Below are 24435 nucleotides of genomic sequence, written 5' to 3'. Positions count from 1 at the left end.
TTCTCTCCAAACTCGAGTCTTGCTTCTTCTTTTCTCCAAATCTCTGGAGCCCTCTCGGGAACGATCCAGACCCAACGGCGGAAAAAAGAATCTGAAGATGGCACCCAAGGGTGGGAGCTTCCGCAGGAAGCATGCCGACGTCACAGGACGGACACCAAAAGGTGGGACGTCGAAGCCCACCTGGGCTACGAAAACCCCCCCAAAAAAAACAAAGAAAAGACTACGATTCCGGACCCAACCACTAGACCGCGGAATAATGCACAGCATAGTGAATCCAGAAAGATTCACGCTGCAAAAACTGCATTACAACAGGTGATTAAAGAAAACAGCAGGTCCTACAAATGCAAACCCCTGAAATGGCAATCAAATAACTAACTGCAAGCCTTTGCTGTGCAAACACAATACAAACAAAACATCTAATAGCTTTGTTTGTGACAGATCTGGGCTGTAGACCAACCCCAAGGCTGCAAATGTGTTGCAGCGCCCTACCTAAATAGATTTTTAAGAGGGGTGCCTGGCCAGGAGGGCAATATCTATCTCTTTAGGTAGATCGACCACTGTCACCTGCCACTCCTTACTCACCATGCATGGAGGTGTAGATTGCACAGGTTCAAGGTACAGAACCCTATCTTTCTGCATGGTTGTACTAGATGATTTTCAGAAGTTGGACATGAGTGGAAAGGTTTACAGAAGTCTCACGCTCCACTCTAGCCTGAATAAATCTCCCAGAGTGTGTTTTTGGGAACTCCACAGTGCAGAAGTTTGGACACCACACATTTGACGGTGGTGAAGAGATCAAACCAAGGCTTTCCCCACTGTCAGAAAATGTCCTGCATCACATTGGGATGCAATAGAGGTTTGTAATCGACCAGGCATCGCCAGCTGATCTCGTCCATCTTGGCATTTAAAGATCCTGCCAGGTGATTCAAGATTAGGGAGATGCCCTGACACTCCATTGAACTCTAAAGGCCCAGCACCTCTTGATATAGGACCCCAACCTGCCTTGTCAATTGCAATACCACATGGCAGTTGTGTTGTCCATGAGAACTTGCACGCCCTTTCCTTTAAATTGTCCCACGCATGACATCGGTCTGAGGGGGACGGTGCTCAGTTGGTTTCGTTCCTTTCTAGCCAACCGTCGACTAACGGCCTGGGCCTCCCTTGGATCTGCCGAAATGTCGCCTTTGGGAGTCGGAGTTCCTCAGGGCTCAGTATTGAGCCCAACTCTATTTAACATCTTTATGACCCCTCTGGCGACATTGGTGGAGTCCTACGGGGCCCAGATCGTTTCCTATGCTGACGACACCCAGCTTCTCTTCACCTGCCGGAAGGGCGAAGAATTCGATGGCGAAAGTATCCGTGAGTGCTTTGGGGCTGTTTTTAACTGGTTCCAACTGAACAGCCTCAAGTGCAACTCAGATAAATCCGAGATACTTTTCTTTGGATGTCCATCGGAACCGGACTGGCAAGGGTGGTGGCCTGCCGACATGTTCCCCCCAGCTCATTCTTCTGAGTCAGCTAAGAACCTGGGAATTAAAATAGACAACGGGCTTACGCTCAAATCCCAGGTGCTGACCCTCACAGGAACATGTTTCGGTATCCTCAGGGTGCTCCGGAAGTTCTTTCCGCTGCTTTCTGAGGAACATAGGGGAACAATTGTTCAGGCCCTCATCGGATCCAGACTGGATTATGCCAATATCCTATATCTTGGTCTCCCGGAATACCTCCTACAGCGCATGCAGGTGGCTCAGAATGCGGCCGCACGAGCCATCTTCGGCCTGCATCGACGAGCGAGTGCTTCGAATCTACTGCAAACTCTACATTGGCTCCCCATCCGGAAGCGGATAATATTCAAGGCCATGACACTGGCTCACAAAGCGTTGCATGCCACGGGAGCCCAATACTTACAAAAGAGGCTGGCTTTTTACCTTCCGGCACGATCTTTAAGATCGGAGCCGCTTGCACTAGCAGTAGTCCCCCGTATAAAGAAAGCCCGCATCGGAGGACGCTCTTTTAGGTTGCTGGCCCCTCAGTTGTGGAACTCTTTACCTTTGTCTTGGCGTTCCACCTCCAACTTACTCGCTTTCAGGAGGAGTCTAAAGACCTGGCTCTTTACTCGCTAGAGTCTTAATCCCATTTTTTGGTTCTGCCTTTTTATCCTTTCACTGTTATGTTTTGTCTGTTCCCTTCTCCTAGGTCTGGAGCACAAAGCGCCGGGACACTCCTTTGGAGTAGCTGCGCGCTATAGAAGACCTTTAATAACATAAAACATAACATAACGCATCCTGAGCAGCAATTTGGTTTTCATGTAAGATTTCTGTGGGAGCTTAAGAACAGGGAAAGAAGTTTTGGGAACCCGCATTGTTTCGCCCAATAGGGAGCAATTAGTCATCTGCATGTGGGCATAACGCAATTTCGTCAGGATTGGTGGGATCAGTTTTTTTTGTGGAAAAGCAAAGATAAACTTGGCCAGTCGATATGAAAGGAATTGCCTAGTGATCCCGGTAGCCGCACTCTGAAGGTTATTAACGTATCTATTTGAGAAAGACCATAATTCGAGAAAATGCCTTAATCGTCAATAACCTATTTGTGTTTTTCTAGAACGAATCTGCTGGACATGTCTCCCAGAGAATTTCAAAACCCAGAAGATGAAATGCTTAGACAGGAGCAAGTGTATCGCCAACAGCCGTGAAACTCTACGGGGGTACTTGTTGCTTTGCTCCCTACCTGTTCCTTGGTGCAGTACGCTCCTTGTGTCTTCCCGGTGGGGCCGCTGGTGCTCTGTTCCCCCTCCCGCCGCCGCAACAGTCATCGCGGCCGCAGAGTGGAGGTGGGGACTACAAATCCCATGCTGCACAGCGGCAAAAGCCGCCAACGATACTTCCGCGCCCGGAGGCGCATTTAATCCCAGGTCAGCACCGGCAGAGCGGGCAAACACTGAAAATCTACGGGAGTACTTGTTGCTTTGCTCCCTACCTGTTCCTTGGTGCAGGACGCTCCTTGTGTTTTCCCGGTGGGGCCGCTGGTGCCCTCTGTTCCGCCTCCCGCCGCCGCAACAGCCATCGCGGCCGCAGAGTGGAGGTGGGGACTACAAATCCCATGCTGCACAGCGGTGGAAGCCGCCAACGATACTTCCGCGCCCGGAGGCGCATTTAACCCCAGGTCAGCCCCCGCGACGCTGGACCGCGCGCGGGACTAGCTGGGCTAAGCCCAGGCAAAGGGCGGGCCCTCTGTGGCCCTCCGAGGCAGAAAGAGACTGGACTGGGCCATCCCCCCCAAAGCCTGGCTACGTATACTGGTAAGAACTTAGTGAGACAAATTGAACGCCCGTGACTGTGTGTCTTGCATTCTGGACCCCTTAGGGCCTAAAGTAGAATGGCCCAAAAACCAAGGAAGGAGAAGACAATCGACCCTATGGCAACCGGTGCTAATACTACTACAGGGCCTTTGGATAGCTTTTTACCAAAGCTGCAGTAATATTGGAGAAGGAAATCGCACACGCTGAAAACGGCTGTCTCTGGACCTTGCTGGTGCTAAAAGGTCATCTCTAGGTGAAATAAGAAATGCTGATAGACAAAACCACCCTGAAATTAATTTAATATCTTCGAATGAGGACCCAGATTTAGATGTGACTGATTCTACCACTGTTGATAGCTTGTCATCATGTAATAGTATTTTGTCTGAGGAATTTCGTCTGATTAAATTAAAGTGTAAAACGGTGCCAAATGAGATTAGCACAGCTTGCTCCAAACAAATGGGAAAAAGGAAGAGGGGAGGGAGGCGGCAAGTGGGCAGGAAGGCGAAGATTCCTAGAACGTCCAATAAAATGGTAAAAACCCTCCTGAAGAAAGCGTTGGAAAAACCTTATACACCCCCTACGCTTCACTTGTAATTCAAAAATTCCCGGCCAAGACCGCTCACCAACCATTAAAATCGGCGGTAAGCGATGGGGCTGGCACAATAATTCATCTAGAACATTTGTTACGATCATTTACACTGCCTATCATTGAGAGGTTGAAGGCCTTAAATGAAAAGGTAGATAATCTTGTTAAGGAAATCACTGATAATAAATCTGGGGCAGTAAATGTAGCTTCCGAAAATCAAAGAGGGGGTATGGCTATACATCTAAATAAGCAGGGGACAACCAGTAAACCTCCCTCATGTCCGACACCAACCTGTATAGTGAAGGAACTAAGACCGAATAAAACAAAGTGTGAGCCAGCTAAAAAAGAGGGTATAGAACAGAGTAATAATACCAAAGAACAGAGTAATCCTAGGATAAATCCCCCAAATGTATTGGTGGAGGGGTAAATCCTGCTGACAAGCCTGACAGCTCCCGGACTAAACTACAGACACTCAATTTACCGCCACAATCAGCATCCCTGGTCTTAGTTTTAGGAAATGTACCACCCCTTAAAGAGGGAGTGACAGAGGATTACAGTCAGTTAAAAAATAAAGTCATGCACTGGCTGTCCAGCATAAATGGTCTGGAGAATAAGATCTCAAACATTGAGTGGTCTGAGTTTATACATGACTTTGATATCCTCTGTATACAGAAAACATGGTTAATTGGGGACACACACATAGATGGATATAAGACCTTCAACATCCCAGCAGTGCCCTCTACGCATGGGTGACAAAGGGGGTATCTGTGTCTATGTCTCCAACTTGATGAATGTGCGGGGGATAAAAATGATGAAATATACATCCTATTATCAAATAGTCTCTATCCAGCTATTGGCGGGCCTGGACATGGTGGTGGTAAACTTCTATAATAACACTAGTAAAGGTAACTTTATAGAGGTAATGTCTAATCTTACGGAAGACCTAATTCATGCAAACTTTGTCAATAGCAGAGATGTAATTGTGGTATGGGGAGGGGATTTTAACATTAGTATATGTAAGTCTTTGATGTGTAGCTCCCGAGAAAATGAATGGGAAGAAAGCAGTGGTTCAAATCATCATTTAACTCACACGGAGAAAGGAGAGAAAATGAACGACATTATGGCTACCCTGGACTTTGGGTTTGCAAACTTGATGTGCTCCCCAATGGTGGAGTTTAGTTCAACTTTTTTATCAAGGGGTTTCCAGTCGGTGATTGATTTTATACTAGTTCCTAATAAGCATGCCAATAGGGTAGAGAGGTATGAGACGCATATGAATAGCCTTAGTGACCATTTGCCAATTAGCCTATATTTATCCTTACCGCAATGGAATAAATCTAAGACTATCGAGTCGTTGGCATGGACGCAAAGTATAACATTGGCACGCAACAATGGGTTTGCATTGAAGTGGAGTACATTAAATCCTATAAAAACAAATAAGGGTATAATTTCCAAGACATTGCCTTATATCCAGGTCTGCCTGGATGAAGATTCCACACAAAGAAATTCTGGATGCCTATGGAAATATTACCACGGTAATACAGGAATCTCTCACTAAAACTAACAATAATATTCGTGATAAGACCACTGGATGGTTTGATACCCACTGCACAAAGACCCATAACAAGCTTAAAACTGCTCTTAGTAATAAACCCATAGATAACAAATTAATAGGAGACTGCCGAAGGGCATACAATCAAGCAAGGTCCCGTAGAAAAAAGGAGGTTGGAATTGGCATGGCTTAACCTAGTAAGTGCGTCGGAAAGTAAAAATCCCAAACTGTTCAGGCAGGCAGTGAAAGCCACATACTTTAAAAAGGAAGACATCACACAAATAGAGATTGCCATTGATGAATCCACTTGGATTGATTTATTTTCTAAGTGTATATAAAAAGGACGGGGTAAATGATGGCCCCGCTAAAATGATATCGGAGGTGGAAGTACCTCTAATGGAACACGCACCGATAGATATAGAAATTCAACATACTGAAGTCGTGATGGCAATAAATAAGAGCAAAGGAAGTAAGGCCCCGGGCCCAGACGGAATACCAAATGATATATTTAAATTGAATACCGATCTGTGGGCTCCGATCTGTACGCGCGTCTTGCAGGCTTGTTGTGCAATGGGTTTTATTAAAACCTGGTCCGAATCGGTAATTATACCGATCTACAAAAAGGGAGACAGAGAGAGCCCAGTAAATTATAGACCAATCTCCCTATTAGATTCCCTTATGAAGATTGCAGGGAGGGTGATCCTAGAGAAACTTCAAATTTGGACAAGTGACAATAATATCTTAAGTCCTGTCCAATATGGCTTTAGAGAAGGGATGGGCACGGTGGAGCAGGTTCTTAATTTTGTAATCTTTCAGGGGAAATATACCCAAGCTAAGAAAGAATCCTGATATGCCATCTTAGTTGATCTCACAGCCGCATTTGACTGTGGATCATGCGAAGTTATGGCAAACCCTGGAAGAAATAGGAGTGGAATTGGCCATAATACAATTCCTACGCCAGCTGTATACCAGGGCTATGGCTAGGGTAAGACACGGAAAAAAGGGAGAATGCACAGGGCCCTTTCGCATTAAGAAGGGGGTGAGACAGGGCTGCGTGCTGGCCCCTTTCCTATTCTCCATCTATACGAACGCTTTGGAGGGGGAATTGGAGGCCAGCACAATAGATTCTCTCAGATATGGTAAGAAGCAGGCCGTCTCACTCCTTTATGCGGATGACGCAGTGCTTATGGCCCGCACATTGATAGGCGCAAGGAGGGCACTAGCAATATACAATCAATTTATGGGAAAAAGAGGGTTAAAAGTCAATGCCAAAAAGTCTTTCATGATTAAATGTGGGAAAGTTCGTGCCAAATGTAAGACAATCCAGACGGATGGCCTCTCAATTGAGTGTACCAAAACCTTCTCTTACTTGGGGGTGTTACTGGACGGTTCAGGTTCATGAGTGGCAGCCATAAAATCTAAGACTATTCAAACAATCTATAGTGGCCCTAATGAATTTTGCAAAACAACTAGGAAAAAGACCACCCGAAATCCTGCTAAAAATATATACGGCCAAATGTAGGAGCATAGCCCTATATGGGGCCGGAATTTGGGGAATCCGGGACGAATCCTACATTCAAATAGCCGAAAACGGGTTTTTAAGATATTTGTTATCGCTTCCCCAGGGTGCGCCTGTATTTAACTGTCATGCAGAATTAGGGATGGAACATATTTCCGACCTAATAAAACTACAGCCAATTTTATTTTGGCACAGGGTATGGACTGTGGAAGCCCTGGGTCTCTACAGGGACAATTTAAAGGATTCGATGGTCCTGGACAAAGCTAAAAGTATCCCGTGGCTAGCTTATGTCAAGAATACATTCACTGACTTGCAAAGACCCGAATTGTGTAGTAACCCTGAATCAAACAGTGGAATTTCAAGGAAGGGCCTAAAAAGATTATGCATGACCCACTTTAATACGCTGAGAGTAACAGGTGAACTTACGAAAAGCACAGTAATCCAGCACCAAATGACATTGAATAGCCAGACAAATCAACCTTATTTATTAATCTGTGTTGTGGGCTTTGATCGCTTTATATTGACCAGGTTCAGATTTGAATTATTTTTCCGGTTAATAACTTTTCCAGTAAGAAATGACTGGTCAAGAACCCTGGTACCATGCCCATGTGATAACCAGTCCATACAATCCACCTTCCACTTGATTTTATTCTGTAAATATTATGATTATGAACATAGAAGGTGGATTAAACAATATTTGAGACAGGGTTACTGGCGACAATGTAGACCAGCGTATTTAAGTCTATTACAATTAGGTAACGATAAATGTATTATGGTCATGGCATGTTTTTTAAAAAGCATCCTGAGGAAGCGGAGATTACTGGAAACTAATTTTGATTTTGATTTTGTAATGCTTTGTTCTGACAAATGCACTAATTTAATGACTTTTTTAATGGATGATGTCTATGTATCTATATATATATATATATATATATATATATATATATATATATATATATATATATATATATATATCTTTTATGATTTTATATTTAACAAAAATCGAATAAAGCTTTACTGAACTGAACTGAGATTGCGGAGGCCTCAAGAGAAAGCGAATAGGACGTGGAACCCCCTTGTTTGTTGAACTAGTGCACTCCGGTCACATGGCCCATTTAAAATTAGAATCATTTGTTGTCAGAGAAAGTAGAAAAGCCTTTAAAGCTACAAGGAAGGCTATCAAATTCAACACACTGATAAGACATAGGGGGCCTTGTTGGACTACATGCCCGGCCCATTAAGCTCTGAAGATGGCCTTCCCATCCATACAGGGAGGAACCTGTCACAATGATTTGAGATGGAAGGCATAGTCAAAATGGTAGATTCAACGTCCTGTACCACCACTAAAGAAGAGACTAGATTAGTTCTCTCAAATTGTTTCCTATTGATCTTCCAAGCACAGGCGTAGATCCTCACATGAAGCCTCGTAATTGGACTGACAATGCAGGAAGCCATCAACCCCAGAAGTGAAGACTTCTGGCCAGCAGTTTGAGAAGGAATCTGGTCAATAAGGAGAATTTCCTGAAAAATAGTAGACAAACTGTGAAAAACGCCACCACCACTGCAGTGCTATTGGGAAAAGTCCACAATGTTGATTTCAGACCAAACTACAAAACTCTGAAGAGTGAAAATTCAGTTTGCCCATTATGAACCCATAGAACTGATTCTTTTCCTCTGAGAGGTAAATATATGCTCTAAATAATTTGTAAAATCGACTTGTTGCAGTTTACACCTTGCCTCTTTTGAATGGAATGATATACTCCTTCCTACCAGGGCAGTGGAGCAGTTACAGTCCAGAATGGGCCTGTCTCTCAAGAAAAAGAAAAATGTTGCTGCTTTCGTCTGTTTCTGGTAGATAATCTGTAGTATGTCAACTGTTGTTGCTGTTGACCTTGGGTGTTAGGTTATGACCAAAGTGGGGATTGAACCACCTTGGCTGGTAGCAACAGTCAAGCACCACTATTAAGACCTGAAACACATTTTCTTTTCCTCAAGGTCTACAGCCTTGAGTGCCTCTGCCTCATTCCAGGAGAGTTTTGAATAGAGTCAGTGAAAGGAAGGTTCATGGTCTTCAAATTTGTGTCCAGTGTTAGGAAAGTGAGGCACAGCCACCAAGATCACTTCGGAGAGATACCGTGGCAGAACAAAGAAATGGATAGGCCTGCTGAGACTATGAAGCTAATGACATAACTGGAGAGTAAAAGCCCTTTCCACACAATAACCAAGAATGTCTATGTGTTTCGGTCATCATCAAAGCCTTGCATTCTCTCCCAAAGCCCTCTGTCACACCTTCTAAAGCGCCAAAGTACTTGCACAACTTGAAAGCAGTTACCACCTTGCCACAGACTTAACTCCTTGCTACCTCTTTAAATCTGCTCTCTCTTTCAGAAGTAACAGATATACCGGAACACAAAGCATGTTTTTGCTATTACTGCAGGCACTATCACAAGTCAGGTTTGGGCTTTTGATTAAGAGATATTGGGTCCTTCTCGGACAGTGTGTATTTTTACTTTTAACAGTCTTGGAGTCACAATTTTGGTCAACGCGAAAAAAAAAAATCCTAATCCAGTTCACTAAATCTATATGCCAAGCATAACAGGCCTATGAGCTGAGTGAGGCTGCAGTGTTATTTCTGAAGAAATTCAACTGGTTTAATTTTGCCATATCTCTCAGCCAAACATTCTCGAAGGTTGTGATCTAGCCAATGGGCGACAGCTTTACTTGAGAACTGGTTGGTGAAGTAGGCGTGTAAGAGGAGTTTGAATCTGCAAACCATAACCTACTATGAGAAACAGCATGATATCCAACACTGCAAGGAGGAATATCTCAACATTAAAGGTCTAATCGATTAACAGTTTGGTACGGGGTTCATTCACACCATATGTTTCCATGCTAAAAGCTTGCCTGGGATTGAGACTTAATTCTTTGACCGATGTATCCATGTTTCAGCGTCGAACCTGCAGTGGTGTTGGTCAATGAAGGAGAACATGTTGATATGTCCCCATGCCTTGACATTAAAACATACGTCGAGCAGAAATGTCGAAGCAGCCTCTTCTTTTCTTCAGTCTCCCTCTTTCAGAGTCTTTTGATAGACGGTTCGGTCTCAGTAGAAGGAACATATTCCTAGACCACTCTGCATGTTGGTCTTCTCTGCTTTCACATTGATGTTTTCGGGCTTCACCATGGAGTAGATCTCCTCTCTAGCTCTTGGGATTTTAAAATTCTTATCACAAAATGTGTAATCTTTGAGCCCAATGTATATATAAATATAAATCACATTAGTCTGAGGCAACCTCACTACAACCATAGTAGGGGCACCTCACAAACATTGGAAGCATAGACAAGAATTTGACATTCAGTTCAAAAAGAAAATGGGAAAGCTTCAAACAAGTAAAACACATTGAATTAAGTAAAAACCAGGACAGAGTTGTGCAACACAAGAAGTGTTCCAAGATCCTGTCAGCATGAACCCGGAAAAAAGGACAGAGCCTGTGAGGCAACTTCCAGTATAATGTACACTATGTATTTTGGTATCAGGGCAATTTATTCTTTATTGGACTTGATCTCGGAATTTAGAAATGTGTTCTTTATTGCAGAACGTGAGGGCAGATGCTGCAATTGAGGTTCATGTTATTTTTAAAGTCAAAGAAAGTATTCAGAAAAAAATCTAATCCAATACTTCATATTCTGCTGGCATTTGGCTGGCTTTTTATCTCCCATATATGTACATGATACATTTATAAATGAAGTGTTCTGGATCCCCACATGGAGGCGGGGATATTTTACAAAAATGACTATTGGTAAAGATCTTGCGTTGCAGAATGACATTTCTATTGCTCAATATGCTATTATTATGCCTAGTAAATCTATAACATGTATTGTGAGAAGCTGGCTAAGTATATAGTGCACACTTATTTAAGTGATGCACCTTGCACTAATCCAGACAACCCTTATGGTGATTTTAGTGGTCTTTCATACCCTTTCAAAGTTCTGAGATTGGCAGCTGTGGAGAGCAGCTCTCAGGCTTATCTTGAAGGCGGGTAAAGCTGCTTTTCTTTACCAACTTTATTATGTGGGGCAGGTTAGATGAAAAGATAACACAAGTCTTTATAAAAATAGGTCTTCTCTATTACACACACTTTCACTAACACATTGGTATATCTCCAACACATTGGTATATCTCCTACCAGGAGATAACACAATACACAAGAATACTTTACAATAATCAGGCAAGTAGCACAAATACACTGGTCTTCAGGGGGAGACCAAACCATATATTAAGAAAGTGGAACGCGAACTGCAAAAGGAGAACAGGACTTGGACCAGAAGACCCAGAGGACCTGGGGACTCAAGAAACCATACAAGGTAAGTACCCATGAAACCCACGGAGGCTGTGTGCAGAGTGGAAACACAGCAGCTTGCCCGATGGAAGTCAATGAGAAGTTGTGGTTGCAGTTTGAAAGAAGGACTCTTCCTGGAGGACCCCGAAGAAACCCTTTGGAGGACAGAAGGTTAGAGAGCCACCCCACCAATAGATGCCCCAGGCAGGGAAACCAGGTGCATAGGGGTAAAATGACGTTGGAACCTGCCATAGACTGCAATGGAAGATTTTGAAGATGCCTCTGGAGAAGATTGCAAAAGTGTCAGGTAGAATCCAAGAGTTGATTCTGTAAGTGAAGAACCTGCAGAGGGGACAGAGTCTATGCCACTCAGATGTGACCAGGAAGCACGGAAACACAATGACGGTGACCTCGTCGCTGCAAGGACCAGGCGACGCTGAGGAAGACCAGGAGGCGTTCATGAGCTTACCCACATCGGATGATGGTGTCTAGGTGATCGGTGTCTGGTGGGAGCACAAACAAGTCTTGGTAGCCCCAACTGGCGTGGAAAACAAAAAGGAGCAACAGCTGGGATCAGCAAGGACCCAACAGGAGAGTCAGAGCAGGTCCCTAGCAAGCAGGGGAGCACACTGAAGCAAGAGAAGACTCTCAGGAGGACCCACAAGTCAGAGGCACAGGAGCCGCAAGAGGACCTCCTAGAGCTGCTTGTAGCTCTAAGATCTCTGGCGTGCAGGTCCAACAAGACTTGGCAACGGCAAGCCGGCTCAGTGCACAGGTGTTGGGTCACAGTAGACCAGATGAGGGATACTTTCATCAAAATTGCTGAGTAGACAGATTGTGCCTCTAGGGAGCTGCAGAACCACCACCGCTGCCGCTGGACCTAGCGACGGTCGTAGTTTTGTTGTGGTGCCCGCAAATGCAGGGGAGTGACTCCTCTACTCCAATGGAGATTTCTTCAGGTATTCTTGATGCCCATAGGTCTGTTGAAGAACCTGGGTGAAGCACAGACTATGAAGAAGACTTGAACAGCGAGACCAGGAGCCGCAGCAGTCTTCCCTGGTGCAGTTTCGGTTCCAGTCGATTTCCAATGAAGTCCAACTATCCAGACAATTGAAGAGCGATGTAGTTTCAGGGTTGTCTTGTCCCACAATGAATCTGAGGTCCCACTCACAGCAGAGCCCTTAAGTACTCTAAGGAAAGTCTTGGAACGACTCGAGGATCCCTCCCAGACGAGGAGCTGGACAGAGGGGAGGCTACACCTATGAGCATTGTCCAGTTTCATGCCAGAGCGCGAACCAACGGTTCCTGAACTGGTTCAAACTAGAGTATGCAAGGAGGGCATCAAATGTACCCTTCAAAGCAGTCTAGTGGCACTGGCAAGCGTCCCACTCCAGCCCAATACACTAAGTCCTGTGACAGGAAACATATTGTTTAACCTTCCTGTGCTCGAGCTTGGCTCAGAAGCAGGAGCGAAGAATCATGTCTGTGGTCGCTAGCAGCACTAGCTTGCTGGCAGACCCTGAAAGCCTGTTACTGGAAGTACGGGGGGTCCCCTAAGGCCCTCTCACCCAGTGCATGGGATCATACTTTAACATTGGAATCTGTGTTGGGGTATGTTTCAAACATGTTTGATACCAAACATGGCAGCGTTCGGAGCAGCCACTTTATAGTTAGACATCTCGGAATGACTGATGTCCACTATATGTCTAAAAATAGCTGACCACACTTACAAAGCCTGGTGAATCGACTGAGGTTTGTAGGGGTGTCCTGCTCATTCAGGGGCACCCTCGCACTTCTAACCAAGCACCTTGGCCTCAGGACTGAAAAGCCTGCCATAAGGGTGGCTTATAGGTTAGTCACCTCAGATATAAAGAAATACACCGGTCATGAGAGATGTAAGCACCACTGTACACAGGCTGAAATGGCAGGCCTGTAGTCACAGCTTAAGTGGACTCCCATGGGTGGCATCAAACATCCTGCAGCCCATGGGAGAGTCCGGGTGTACCAATGTCCCAGTTATGTTAGTATCAAATACTAGGGACTTACAAGGGCACACCAGTTGCCAATTGTGGAGGTACCAAAGTACTTACCATGTCAGTATAGGGGAGAAAGCACTGTTACTGCGTTCCCCTAATTAGGAGGATCCCAGCAGACTAGGTCATAAACACACTGACACAAAGCAAAAAATGTGTGGGGGTGGGGGGTTGGGGCATGAAAGCAGATCCTACTTTCCTACACGTACAAAAATGCACTCCATGGTCACCGACGGCTCCTCTATCTCCCGCCACCCCCCGAACGCCACCATCGACTAGGCCCAAGACCACCTAACACAGGGCTGGATTTAGATCTCGGTGGACGGGCTACTCCATCACACCAGTGACGGCTATCCTGTCTGTCAAACTATAAATCCTATAGGATATAATGGGATTTATAGTTCGGCGGAGGGGATATCCATCAATTTTGTGAAGGAGTAAACCATATACCAAGATCTAAATCAGGCCATAGTCTTCACCTGCTGTCAAAAGTGTGACTACGGAGTTGCAGACAGTACACATGTTCTGCACTTAACTAATATGACCTCTTGGTATAAGTATTTATTGCATATTTTTTGTACAGAGCGTAGTGTAATTGGCTGTTAGAAGGGAAATTTCTATCACTATACCAAGTAGGGAGCTCTGAACTAAAGACTAGCCTTAAAACCTCAATTTGAGAGTACTCTGAATTTCAGGCCCACAGCAACATTCTGGAGTTTGAGTCCTAAGGAATTGCCCTTGTTTTGGTTCACTGATTTTCTTTTGATGACAAGATACTATATACTGGCTCTAGATATACCATACCAAAATGAGGTATAGTGTGCACAGAGTCCAGTGGAACACCAAAGGTCGGCAGAGGTAAAAGTAAATAGCACCTTACTCTCTATTTTTGGGGTGCAAAGGTGCCTTAAGGCCTCTGATTTCTCTTACCAGTTCCGGTCGCAGTTGAGGAGGGGGGAATTCATTATATCCCACACTGGCATCAGCGTGGGTTTAATGTGCTGAGAAATATGAACCCAAACTGCCCAGTTTTAAGTAAAGCCATTATGGTGCTGTGGAGTTCATAATGAGAAACTCCCTGCACCATATACTCCTAATGGCATTGCTGCACTTACAATGTCTAAGAATTGGCTTAGACACTGTAGGGGTACAGGGCTCATGCACCTGTACCCTCACCACTGATATAGTGCACCCAGCTAGAGGGGTGGCTGACCTGTGCTAGGGCAGTGGGTTGTATGCATGTTACACAGGGATGTGTCCATGTCGACTCTACACTTTGTTCTGCACCAAAACACGCAGCCTGCAAAGGCAGTGTCTGTGTAAAGGTACAGGGCCTCAAAGGGTGGCACAGTATAAGTGCTGAAGCCCCTGGAGACCGTCTCTGGTCAGAGTGCCCTGGGTACCTGTGGTACCATTTACTAGGGACTGACCTGTGGCCAGAGATACCAATTGGGTTTTGTCTTCCATGCAGTTTAGGGAAAGAACATGGGTCCAGAGTACCTGTTCGGCAGGAGTTCAGGGCACATTTAGTCAAAGTACATCAGCAGTTTAGCAAAACGTTGGGGCAACCACGCAGAGGGCTCTTTCTTACAATTCCTGACTGCAGCGTAACAAGGGGATGTGGTTTCTGTAAGTAGCATCAGTAAGCTATTTGCATGATACCTTACCCCAGCACTGAAAAAATTTATGTCGAGCTAAACGGATACTAGGAGCATTTGTAATGCTCTGATGTAATCACAAGTAGCCACTGGCTTAAGGTTTATTCAAACAGCAGAGTTTGGGTATTGTAATACCTAAAACTACGATCCGTCTCCATCATTCAATGGCATGCAGGGTCATTGTTTTTAGTAATATATTAGTGGTTAACCGATGCTCTTTAAGTAATTTAAAATTGGGCATCGTCTACATACCTTTGGAAGAGCATCTTGTACTACGCCAGTACTTAAAGCTACAAGAGCATGTAAACGTTGATCAGTGGTGGAGAAAAGGCTCTTATCTGTAGCCCTTAACATGTAACCTTAAAAGTAGATGAAATAGGACGAAATCAGCACCGTTCTAGACTTTGGGTGCTGAGAAGGATACATCGAAGCCAGCATGTTGGTAGCCAGGAGTTTGAAATAAAGGGCGTTTGATGATTTGTTACGACTGAAGCAGTTGGTGAACTTGGCAAAAGCAGTGTGTGATTTAAGTGGGTAGGAGGCCTAACCATAAACTAATATTTGCTAACCAAACTACCCATGATTTGCCTCCCAGGCAATCTATTTCAATAATTAACAAGTCGACAAGCAATCAAGAAATAAAATGATTCTGTTAGTAAATGAAGAAAGCAAATAGCGTCCCAGATCCACGCTAGGCTATAAAGATGAGGAGTTTATTAGAAATATAATGTATTGTATTATAGTGTAATTGTATTTATATAGGGGGGGTCGAAGTGCTTTTTCAGCAAGTAATGTGTTACAGTTGGAACAATGAACGCCTGTAAAAAAATGTAGAACAGCCACTGGACTGAAAGATAACTATATTTATGTTACTAGAACCGTGATTGTTTTGATTGTTTTGTATTGTCAGCAAATGTAGTGGATTGTTTGGTTCACCAATGATACACAGATTAATGAAAAGTAAACTCAGCTATTTGGGGATGAAGGGTGAGGGTCATTGTGAAATTCCGCGCCAATCCGAATCTGAAATTAAATGAACTTTGGGGTTCAAAATTCCTAATGTAGAGGTAAAAACTTGCAAAGTTGTTCCACTTAAAATAATTACATGTGTACAACGCCGACCATACAATGATTCCATATCTAGCTGCAATTCATACTCAGTTTTACTGTAGTGGCAAGAACAGTTTAAAACTGGGATAGATGTCTGTAAGCTAAAGCCTTGTTGTAATTGAATGGGTGTCCTCTGAAGAGAGCCAGTCTGGAGATGCATATTCTATACCCTAAATGGCAACTAGTCACCCCTTCACACAGCATGCAGGGCTATACATGTAACCTTTGAGATAAAATAGTGTTTGTACGTTAAGCTCAAAGTGAGATATTGAAAAATTGTCAATCCTCTTCCGTCAAAACTCTAAGTTCAATATCATGCCAATATAGTTTTACGTGGCAACAGCTCTATTATGACGTTCAGATACAAATGTTTAAGAGGATCTTAAAATACCCATATTTATGAACGGCACACCTCCTATGAAATGAAGAAACATTGCAATAATGAACTAGTAGATGCTTTACATAAACTTACCGCTCTCTCCTCAATTAGAGCTGGTTCCTTGGCATCGTTCCAGAAGATGGAGGTACGGTCTCCAGACTCAAAAATCACACTGTACTGATCCCTACAGTCAGCATCCTCCAACCAATAGGTCAGATTTCCCTGCAATCAAGGCATAAAAGACATCTTGTAAACACCTAGCCGGTTTAATATTTTGATCAGAGACTAATTATACCAATCAGTAAAAAGTGCAAGATATGAAAAGGTTGTGTGCTTGTATTGTTATACTATTGAAAATATAATTTTAGCAGAGAAGTCAAATGTACAGCTGAACTGCTTAAATTGTCTGTATCTTAAGTCCCAGGAATGTCTATTTTTACCTTTGAACAGAGATAAAGATTACTGGGTTCAAAAGCACAGTTCCAGTTCAAATGTTCCCATATACGAGTAAAAATAATGTGCACTATTTCAACATGGACCATTTGCCACAGGTGAGACAAAGATTGACAATGGATGCTTAATTCCCAATACTTTAATCCCAAACCAGAAAAAGGCTTCCACACCGGTTAGTTTTTTAATGCAGGAATGAATAATCTGCTTACCTATGTTTTTTGCTCTTTGGGGTGAATACTCTATCCACCCAAAGATTCCTCATCTTGTCAATTTTCCCATGTGTAAACTGGACCCACCCACTCTTACATTAGCTCTTGTGCATAAGCAGACACTACTCACCTCCATCAGGACTATGTTAATGTAAATGTAAATGTACAGGAATTTATATAGCGCAAATCACCAACCGGTTTCTAAGCGCTTGCTTAGGGAACCCGTCCTGGTATTCCCCTGTGAGATAACCCCGGCAGGGTATCCGCAAGGTGAAAGCCAGGCATCCCGCCGCGAGGGGCCGTTGTGGAGATTAAGCAAGCTATTGCCCAGAGTCGCAGAGTGTGAACCCGTGAATCGAGTAGGCACCGGGGCGAGAATTGTCGAGTCCATGGACATTTTAAGACTCAAGACCCCGCCGAGCCGGGAATTGAACCCTGGTCCCGGGCTGACCTCTGCTTCCAGGTCTGACTCCTCTAACCAGTGAGCCACACTTCTCCACAGGACTATGTCCTGGCCCAGTCATGAAGACACAAAGCTGCTTATAGAACCACTCCTATGCAATTATGCCAGTTTACCTTAATTCTTCCACACTTATAGATTTGGCACTTGTCTGACAAAGTTAAAATGATTACAGGCAGTAAGCACTTCTAGCGTGAAGCCTTGTCCATTACCAAACGTCCATCCCAAAGAATGGGGAGGCAGGCAAGCATGGCGCGTTCTGCAGGTAGCTAGTAAATCCCCCAAAGGGAGGAGCATTACCAAAGGTAAGCAACTTATTTTTCGTACAGCTACCTCTACCTACATATTCCACAACTTTTAAAACAATAACAAACAAGTACCACAACAAAAGGAGGGGAGTCTGCGAAGTACACTTACACAAGGAGTATCACCAGTAGAACTAAAGACAAAATGGCTCTCCCTGCCGACCAGATAATCCTATCAGTAATGCCTGGTGAAGGTATAGGTAGAAACCAAAGCAGCAGCTTGTGAAATGTCAAAGACCAAACACGGTAAGGCTGTAGTCGTATCATTCACCCCAGTGGATTGAGCCTCAAGGATATTGGGAAGTTCATTTGTGGCCAAAGCATAGCACAGTTTAATGCGGAGGATAACTGGTCTATCAGGTGCACTTCTAGATCACTCTTCCATTTTTCATATCAGCAAAGCAAACAAAAAGCTGGTCATATATGCAGTACAGCCGAGGCCAATGAACAAAGAAACTCAAGTATGCCATTGTTCCAACAAGTGCATTCTCTCCGCCTTGCTTGATAGGTGCAGGGGAAAATAATGTGAGAAGTGTAGTAGATTACCCTAACACGGAAGTATAGCCAAATCTACTGCCACAAGAAATAACACATATGTTTAGATATACATTTTGTCAAGGAAGCAGGTAGTATACAGGTTGAACGGACAGAACATGCTGATCACTAATGCGACACAAAAAAGGAAACGCGTGAGGAACAAAGTTTTTAAAGTAAGGAGCCACAGAGTACAGCTTTAAAACAGCTCACATGGGGTGACCCACACATGTACGTGGAGGTCCCACTGGAGCATGATAAATGGAGCAGATTATATATGTGAAAGCCCTTTTGGGAAACTCCTCATACAGGTGATCAGAATTAAGAAAGCTGATGAGACAAACAAAAGACAAGCTGAAGCTGCTGATAGGTAATCGATGCCAGGACAGAAGGTCCTAAAAGGTTTAGAGCATCAGATGGGGCCTAAACCCAATCTGGAGACACTAAAATGACCTGCCCCTGGTCCCACCACACTTTCCACATAGCAAGGGGGATCAGTGTCAGAAGTAGCAACATGTGCAGAATGCCGAAGGTGAGATGAGTGGGAATGAAAATAAAGCTCCCCAGCACAAAACCCTGGACAGCGAGCTTCCACACAGGATGAACAATTCTTGAGCCACATCCTGGTGCATAAGCATAAAGATCATAATTTGACTGTACCAGATACGAAGGTGGCGACCAGGCCTTATAAGAAATCATGTCACAGAAAGCCTCTAAGAAGGTTAGCTTCAGAGCAGGTTGCAAATGGTACTTGCAGACACCAATAAAGAACCCCAGGCTATACACAACAGTGGTCCGAGACTAATTGAGGGGAGCCCACCTTTAACAGCCAGTTGTGATAGAACAACATATGCAGCTATTTCCCATCTATTATAAGCATCACCTCTACCTCAAAGTATCTAAAAATTCTGCACCAGTTGTTATGGGTCAAGATGGCTAAAATAGACATTAGGTGAAACCTCTGATAAACTTTGAGCTAGCTGCCACAACTGTTTTGGGGAGGCTAACCTCGGAGTACACACTTTGGCCCGACTATTCTTTAATTTTTTCCAAGCCAAAGTTAACATTCAAACAAAGAGATTATCAAATCACAAGCAAGAAACCCTCTCCAAAACGTTTGCAGACTACATCCTCGTGCACTGCAGATAATTACACTAGCTCCCATAACGCAGGAAAGCTAGTCTGTGGATTCCAGGTCAGAGCGCAAAATCTGCTTAGCTCTACCCAAACCATCTTTACCGCTCTATGTAAAGTACACACACAGGTTCTCCAGTGATGCTGGAAAAACTCACATGCCATTCTCAAAAGGGTGGTGCAATAGCAAGCCAGACCAGAAACATGCGAACACAACACAGCGCCAAGCTGCCAGAACTAGGAGTTACTTACTTTCAGTAAAGCTTTTTCTGGTGGACACTAACAGCAAATTTCTCATTTTTAAATAATCCCAGACATTTATTCCAGCAACGACCTACGTGCTGGCAGGAGACACTGTGGCGTTCTTGTTCCGCTTCGGGAGTAACCGAGCGGGGCTGCTTATAGATGCCACCTGTTAGAACTGTGGGTCTTTAGTTGGCTAAGGTAGGTACCTTAGGCCAAACAGGGACCTTTGCTTCCAAGTCAGGGAAAGGAAGGATAGCTTCTCAGATAGCCCCTGCTCTCCCCCCCGGGCCCACCACCTTAGGCCAAACAGGGACCTTTGCTTCCAAGTCAGGGAAAGGAAGGATAGCTTCTCAGATAGCCCCTGCTCTTCCCCTCCCCCCCCCCCCTCGGTAGCTTGGCACGAGCAGACAGGCTGATCGAAGCAAATGTGTAAAGTATTTGCAACCACGCTCTCAGCAACCCAATGATGACAACAAATGGACTCCACAAGAGTTACCTAAAACAAGCACTGGTGTTGCCAATAGGTCTCGCAGTAGGAAAGTTGGAGCTATTACAATTGCAAATAACAATGCCTTTTATTTTTATTTTGCATGTTAAAAACATAAAGGGCTTTGTCATTTACAAAACCAATATCTCCAACTTTCCTACTGCGAGACCTATTGTGCGAGTGGCGTTGCATGTGCGAGTGGCGTTGCATGTGCGAGTGGCGTTGCATGTGCGAGTGGCGTTGCATGTGCGAGTGGCGTTGCATGTGCGAGTGGCGTTGCATGTGCGAGTGGCGTTGCATGTGCGAGTGGCGTTGCATGTGTCAGAGGCTAAATGTAGCACAGGGAGACCTCCAGCGGTAAGACAATCAAAAACAACTTAGAAAACATTTCACAGTATGAAAAGATCAAACTCATGAACAAGCGTGATACACCTCAGCTAAAAATCATGATAAATAACACACATTAGAAGTGAAACTGCAAGTACAGAAGGACCAGCTTTGCTTGTTTAAAACTCCCACTTCAGGCAGATGAGTGTAATGTGTAAAGCGTCTTGTGCACATGAGCAGATCGTGGAACACACATTAGAAGTGAAACTGCAAGTACAGAAGGACCAGCTTTGCTTGTTTAAAACTCCCACTTCAGGTAGATGAGTGTAATGTGTAAAGCGTCTTGTGCACATGAGCAGATCGTGGAGTCTGAGAATGGCAGCCGAAGCAAATACAAACAAGAGGAATGACTGTGAGGCGCATTGGTGTGAAGCACATCAAAGGGCTTCTCCTCCCCTAATTAGGTGAGCAGAAGCCGTTTCGGGAAACTGAAAGTACGGCCGGCCTGCGGCCGGCCATGAATAATTAGGGGAGGAGAAGCCCTTTGATGTGCTGGGCTGGCTGGCCCTGAATGCGCGTGCCTGTTATCACGTGGTTCACGTGAACAGCATAAAACCGCGGGGCTGAAAGCCCTTTGGTTTGAAGATGTTTTCGCCACTTGAATTCCCGCTCCGCGAGACCTAAAAATAGGTCGCGAGACCTAAAAATATTATAGGTTTATATGAAGAGATCTACGATGAGACCACACGATAAAAATCCAACATATGCGTATTTGTAATATTTCATCTTGCCGGTTATTAGGCCTGCAAACCCTTGTAGGATCTTGCAGTATTAATGAGCAATTCTCTATGATCCAATGCAGTCCTAATGCAATGCTATGCAGTTCGTAATGCAACAATCAGGCAATTCGTAATGCCAAAATAATGCAATGCGTAATGCACCAATCAAGCAGTTCGTAATGCAAAAATAATGCAACAATCAGGCAGTTCGTTATGCAAAAATAATGCAATGCGTAATGCAACAACCAGGCAGTTCGTAATGCAAAAAAAAATGCAACCGTAATGTACTCTGGCACTGATCACGGTGCTTTGGACTGTCTCTATGCCACTCGTACTGACTCGCTGTCAGCTTCTGCCAACATATGCCCCCAACACGGGTATGGTGTAAAACTAAGTGCAGCTCCACACTCCGGCCCCAGTACTGCCACTCCTCGGCAAGTACGGACCACAATACGAGCTTGTGCGGAGGCTCGCACTGCGAGAATGGGGAAGACCAAGAGCGTTTCTCTCGGAGCCCGCACTCCGCCCCAGGCGGCGACATACACACGCTCGCTGAGCATTACCTGGGAGGCGCGACCTCACTCTCCTCTCCTCGCGCCTTGGGCCTCCGATACGACTTCTTGGATTTTGGGCAGTGGAACTAAGGGGGCCCCCCGAAGGGGTTGGTTCGAGGCCCCTCCTCGGCAAAGGCAGACTCGGGCCAGCGGCACAGCTCCTCTGGGGATACCGGTCCGGGCCAAGGACAATGATTAAGATCTCAGGCTGCAACAGGGCGCGCGCACACGCACACACACACAGTCGCTGAGACTCACTTGAACTACGGGTGTGCACGGTCACAGGGCAATCCTCACGAAGGTCTCAGGCTGCATTAAGCACATGCACACAGCGCCGCTCAGACTCAGCTGGACTCTGGATGCACACGATAACAAGGCAATTCTTACGAGGGTCTCAGGCTGCAAAAAGCACACGCAGACCGCGTCGCTGAGACACCTGGAAACGTGTGTATTCTTGAGTTCCCACAACAGGAAGCCAGCTCTCCTCGGGCCCTTGGGGATCAGTTACTTCAGGACACAGCACACAACAAAGTCCTTTCAAGCAAGGGAACAGCACGCAGCAAAGTCCTTTTAGCCTCTCCTTGGTTAAATCAGCAAACTGCAGGCCAGCCTCAGCACACACAGCAAGGGTCAGTCCTTTCCTTCAGCTGTTTCTTCCTAGGCAGAGGTTCCTCTTGACCACAAAGTAGTTTCAATCTTTTATAGTCTTTAACAGTTCCATTCCAACGTTCAGGGGTTTCAGCTTTCTTAGTTATACCCCTAAATATCTTTGAAGTTCTTTGTGTTCAGTGGGGCACTGACCCCTGTCCAAACCAGCTCTGGGTGTCTCCTGGTCACAGACACCTTACTTGAATAGTGGGGGTCTGGATCCTCAATCACTCAGCAGGCGATAGAGCCATTGTTTTATGGCAGCAGCCCAGGCCTCTTCGCCTCCAAGGGCTACTCGTCCCCCCTACACTCCAGATGCAGGTCAGCCTGTTGCTGTCTCACCTCCTCCCCTGAGTCAAGACATTCCCCAGAGCTTATCGCATTCAAATCCAGACAGTCAATCCACAACCAGGCAGAGACACCAAAATGTTAGAACATAAAAACCACCCAGCCACTTCTAAAAGAGTGGTTTCTAAACACACAATGCAAAAACCACCTTCACAAAAGGAATATGCTACTTACCAGTGTGCATCTGTTCTTGGCATGTAGAGCTGCAGAGTTGTACATTTAGCAATAGATCGCCAACTGGTGTTGGGCTCGGATGATTGTAGGTTGTTGTCTTCTTGGAAGAAGTCTTTGTAGTCACGAGATAGGCAACTCCTCCCTTGGACAATACTGCGCATGGTCATCGACTCCATCCTCAGATGGTTTTTCGCCATGATGGGAAATGATGGAGTTAGAAGAAGAAAAGAGAAAAGAATGTCCATGCGTGTGCATCTAAGTAAGATGAGTACTGGAACGGATACAAGTCCCAGGGAGGCGGGAGGGCATGTACAACTCTGCAGCTCTACACGCCAAGAACAGATGCATACTGGTAAGTAGCATATTTCGTTCGAGGCATATGAGCTGCAGATTGTACATTTAGCAACGATTGTGCAGCAGTGTCTCCCCTAGCGGTGGTCGCTTGTATCCGTTGCAGCATACTGAAATAGTGTTTTAAGTACAGCTTGGCCTACTGCAGCTTGCTGCTTGGCTTGCACATCAACACAATAGTGTTTCGTGAAGGTGCGTATTGTAGACCATGTTGCTGCTTTGCATATGTCCTCTAATGGTATGTTTCCTAAGAATGCCATAGAGGCTCCTAGTTTGCGAGTGGAGTTCACTTTAGAAGGAACTGTTAGTGTACGCTTCGCTTTTTGTTACTATATTTGAATACACTTTACAATCCATCTGGCAATCCCTCCTTTAGAAATGGGATTGCCCTTGTGTGGGGGAGAGAAAGATACAAATAGTTGTTTTGTCTTTCTGAATGATTTTGTCCTGTCTGTGTAGTATAGTAGAGCTCTAACATCTAAGGTGTGTAGAGCTCTTTCTGCAACAGAGTTCGGTTTTTGAAAAAACACTGGTAACTCTACTGATTGGTTAAGGTGAAAAGGAGTAATGACTTTTGGCAGGAATTTTGGATTGGGTCTAAGAACCACTTTGTTAGGGTGGATTTGAAAAAATGGTTCTTCTGTTGTGAATGCTTGTATTTCACTTATTCTTCTGAGAGAGGTGATGGCAACAAGGAAGGCAGTTTTCCATGTTAGGAATTGCAGTTCACTCTTGTGTAAAGGCTCAAAAGGGGGACCCATAAGTCTTGTAAGGACCACGTTTAGGTTCCATACTGGTGCAGGTGGTAACCTTAGTGGGATTATTCGTTTTAATCCTTCCATAAATGCTTTTTTTGCAGGTACTCTAAAGAGAGATAAATGCTGTCTATTTTGTAAATAGGCCGCGATTGCTGCTAAATGTAGGCGTATGGAAGAATAAGCCAAATTGGAC

At 44.8% G+C, this 24435-nt stretch overlaps 1 protein-coding gene across 1 annotated transcript in view; it reads right to left on the bottom strand.

Annotated features, from left to right (window-relative positions):
* Positions 1-24435, bottom strand: part of EIF3B (eukaryotic translation initiation factor 3 subunit B) — a 265490-nt gene that overhangs the window by 167966 nt on the left and 73089 nt on the right. Inside the window, exon 5 of the mRNA XM_086940624.1 lies at positions 16569-16697. Coding sequence (XP_086796750.1) covers positions 16569-16697 — 129 coding nt within the window. The remainder of the gene's footprint in view (positions 1-16568; positions 16698-24435) is intronic.

Source organism: Lissotriton vulgaris, chromosome 10 (genome assembly GCF_964263255.1).
Source record: "Lissotriton vulgaris chromosome 10, aLisVul1.2, whole genome shotgun sequence".
NCBI lineage: Eukaryota > Metazoa > Chordata > Amphibia > Caudata > Salamandridae > Lissotriton > Lissotriton vulgaris.
This window is presented reverse-complemented; position numbering and strand designations above follow the sequence as displayed.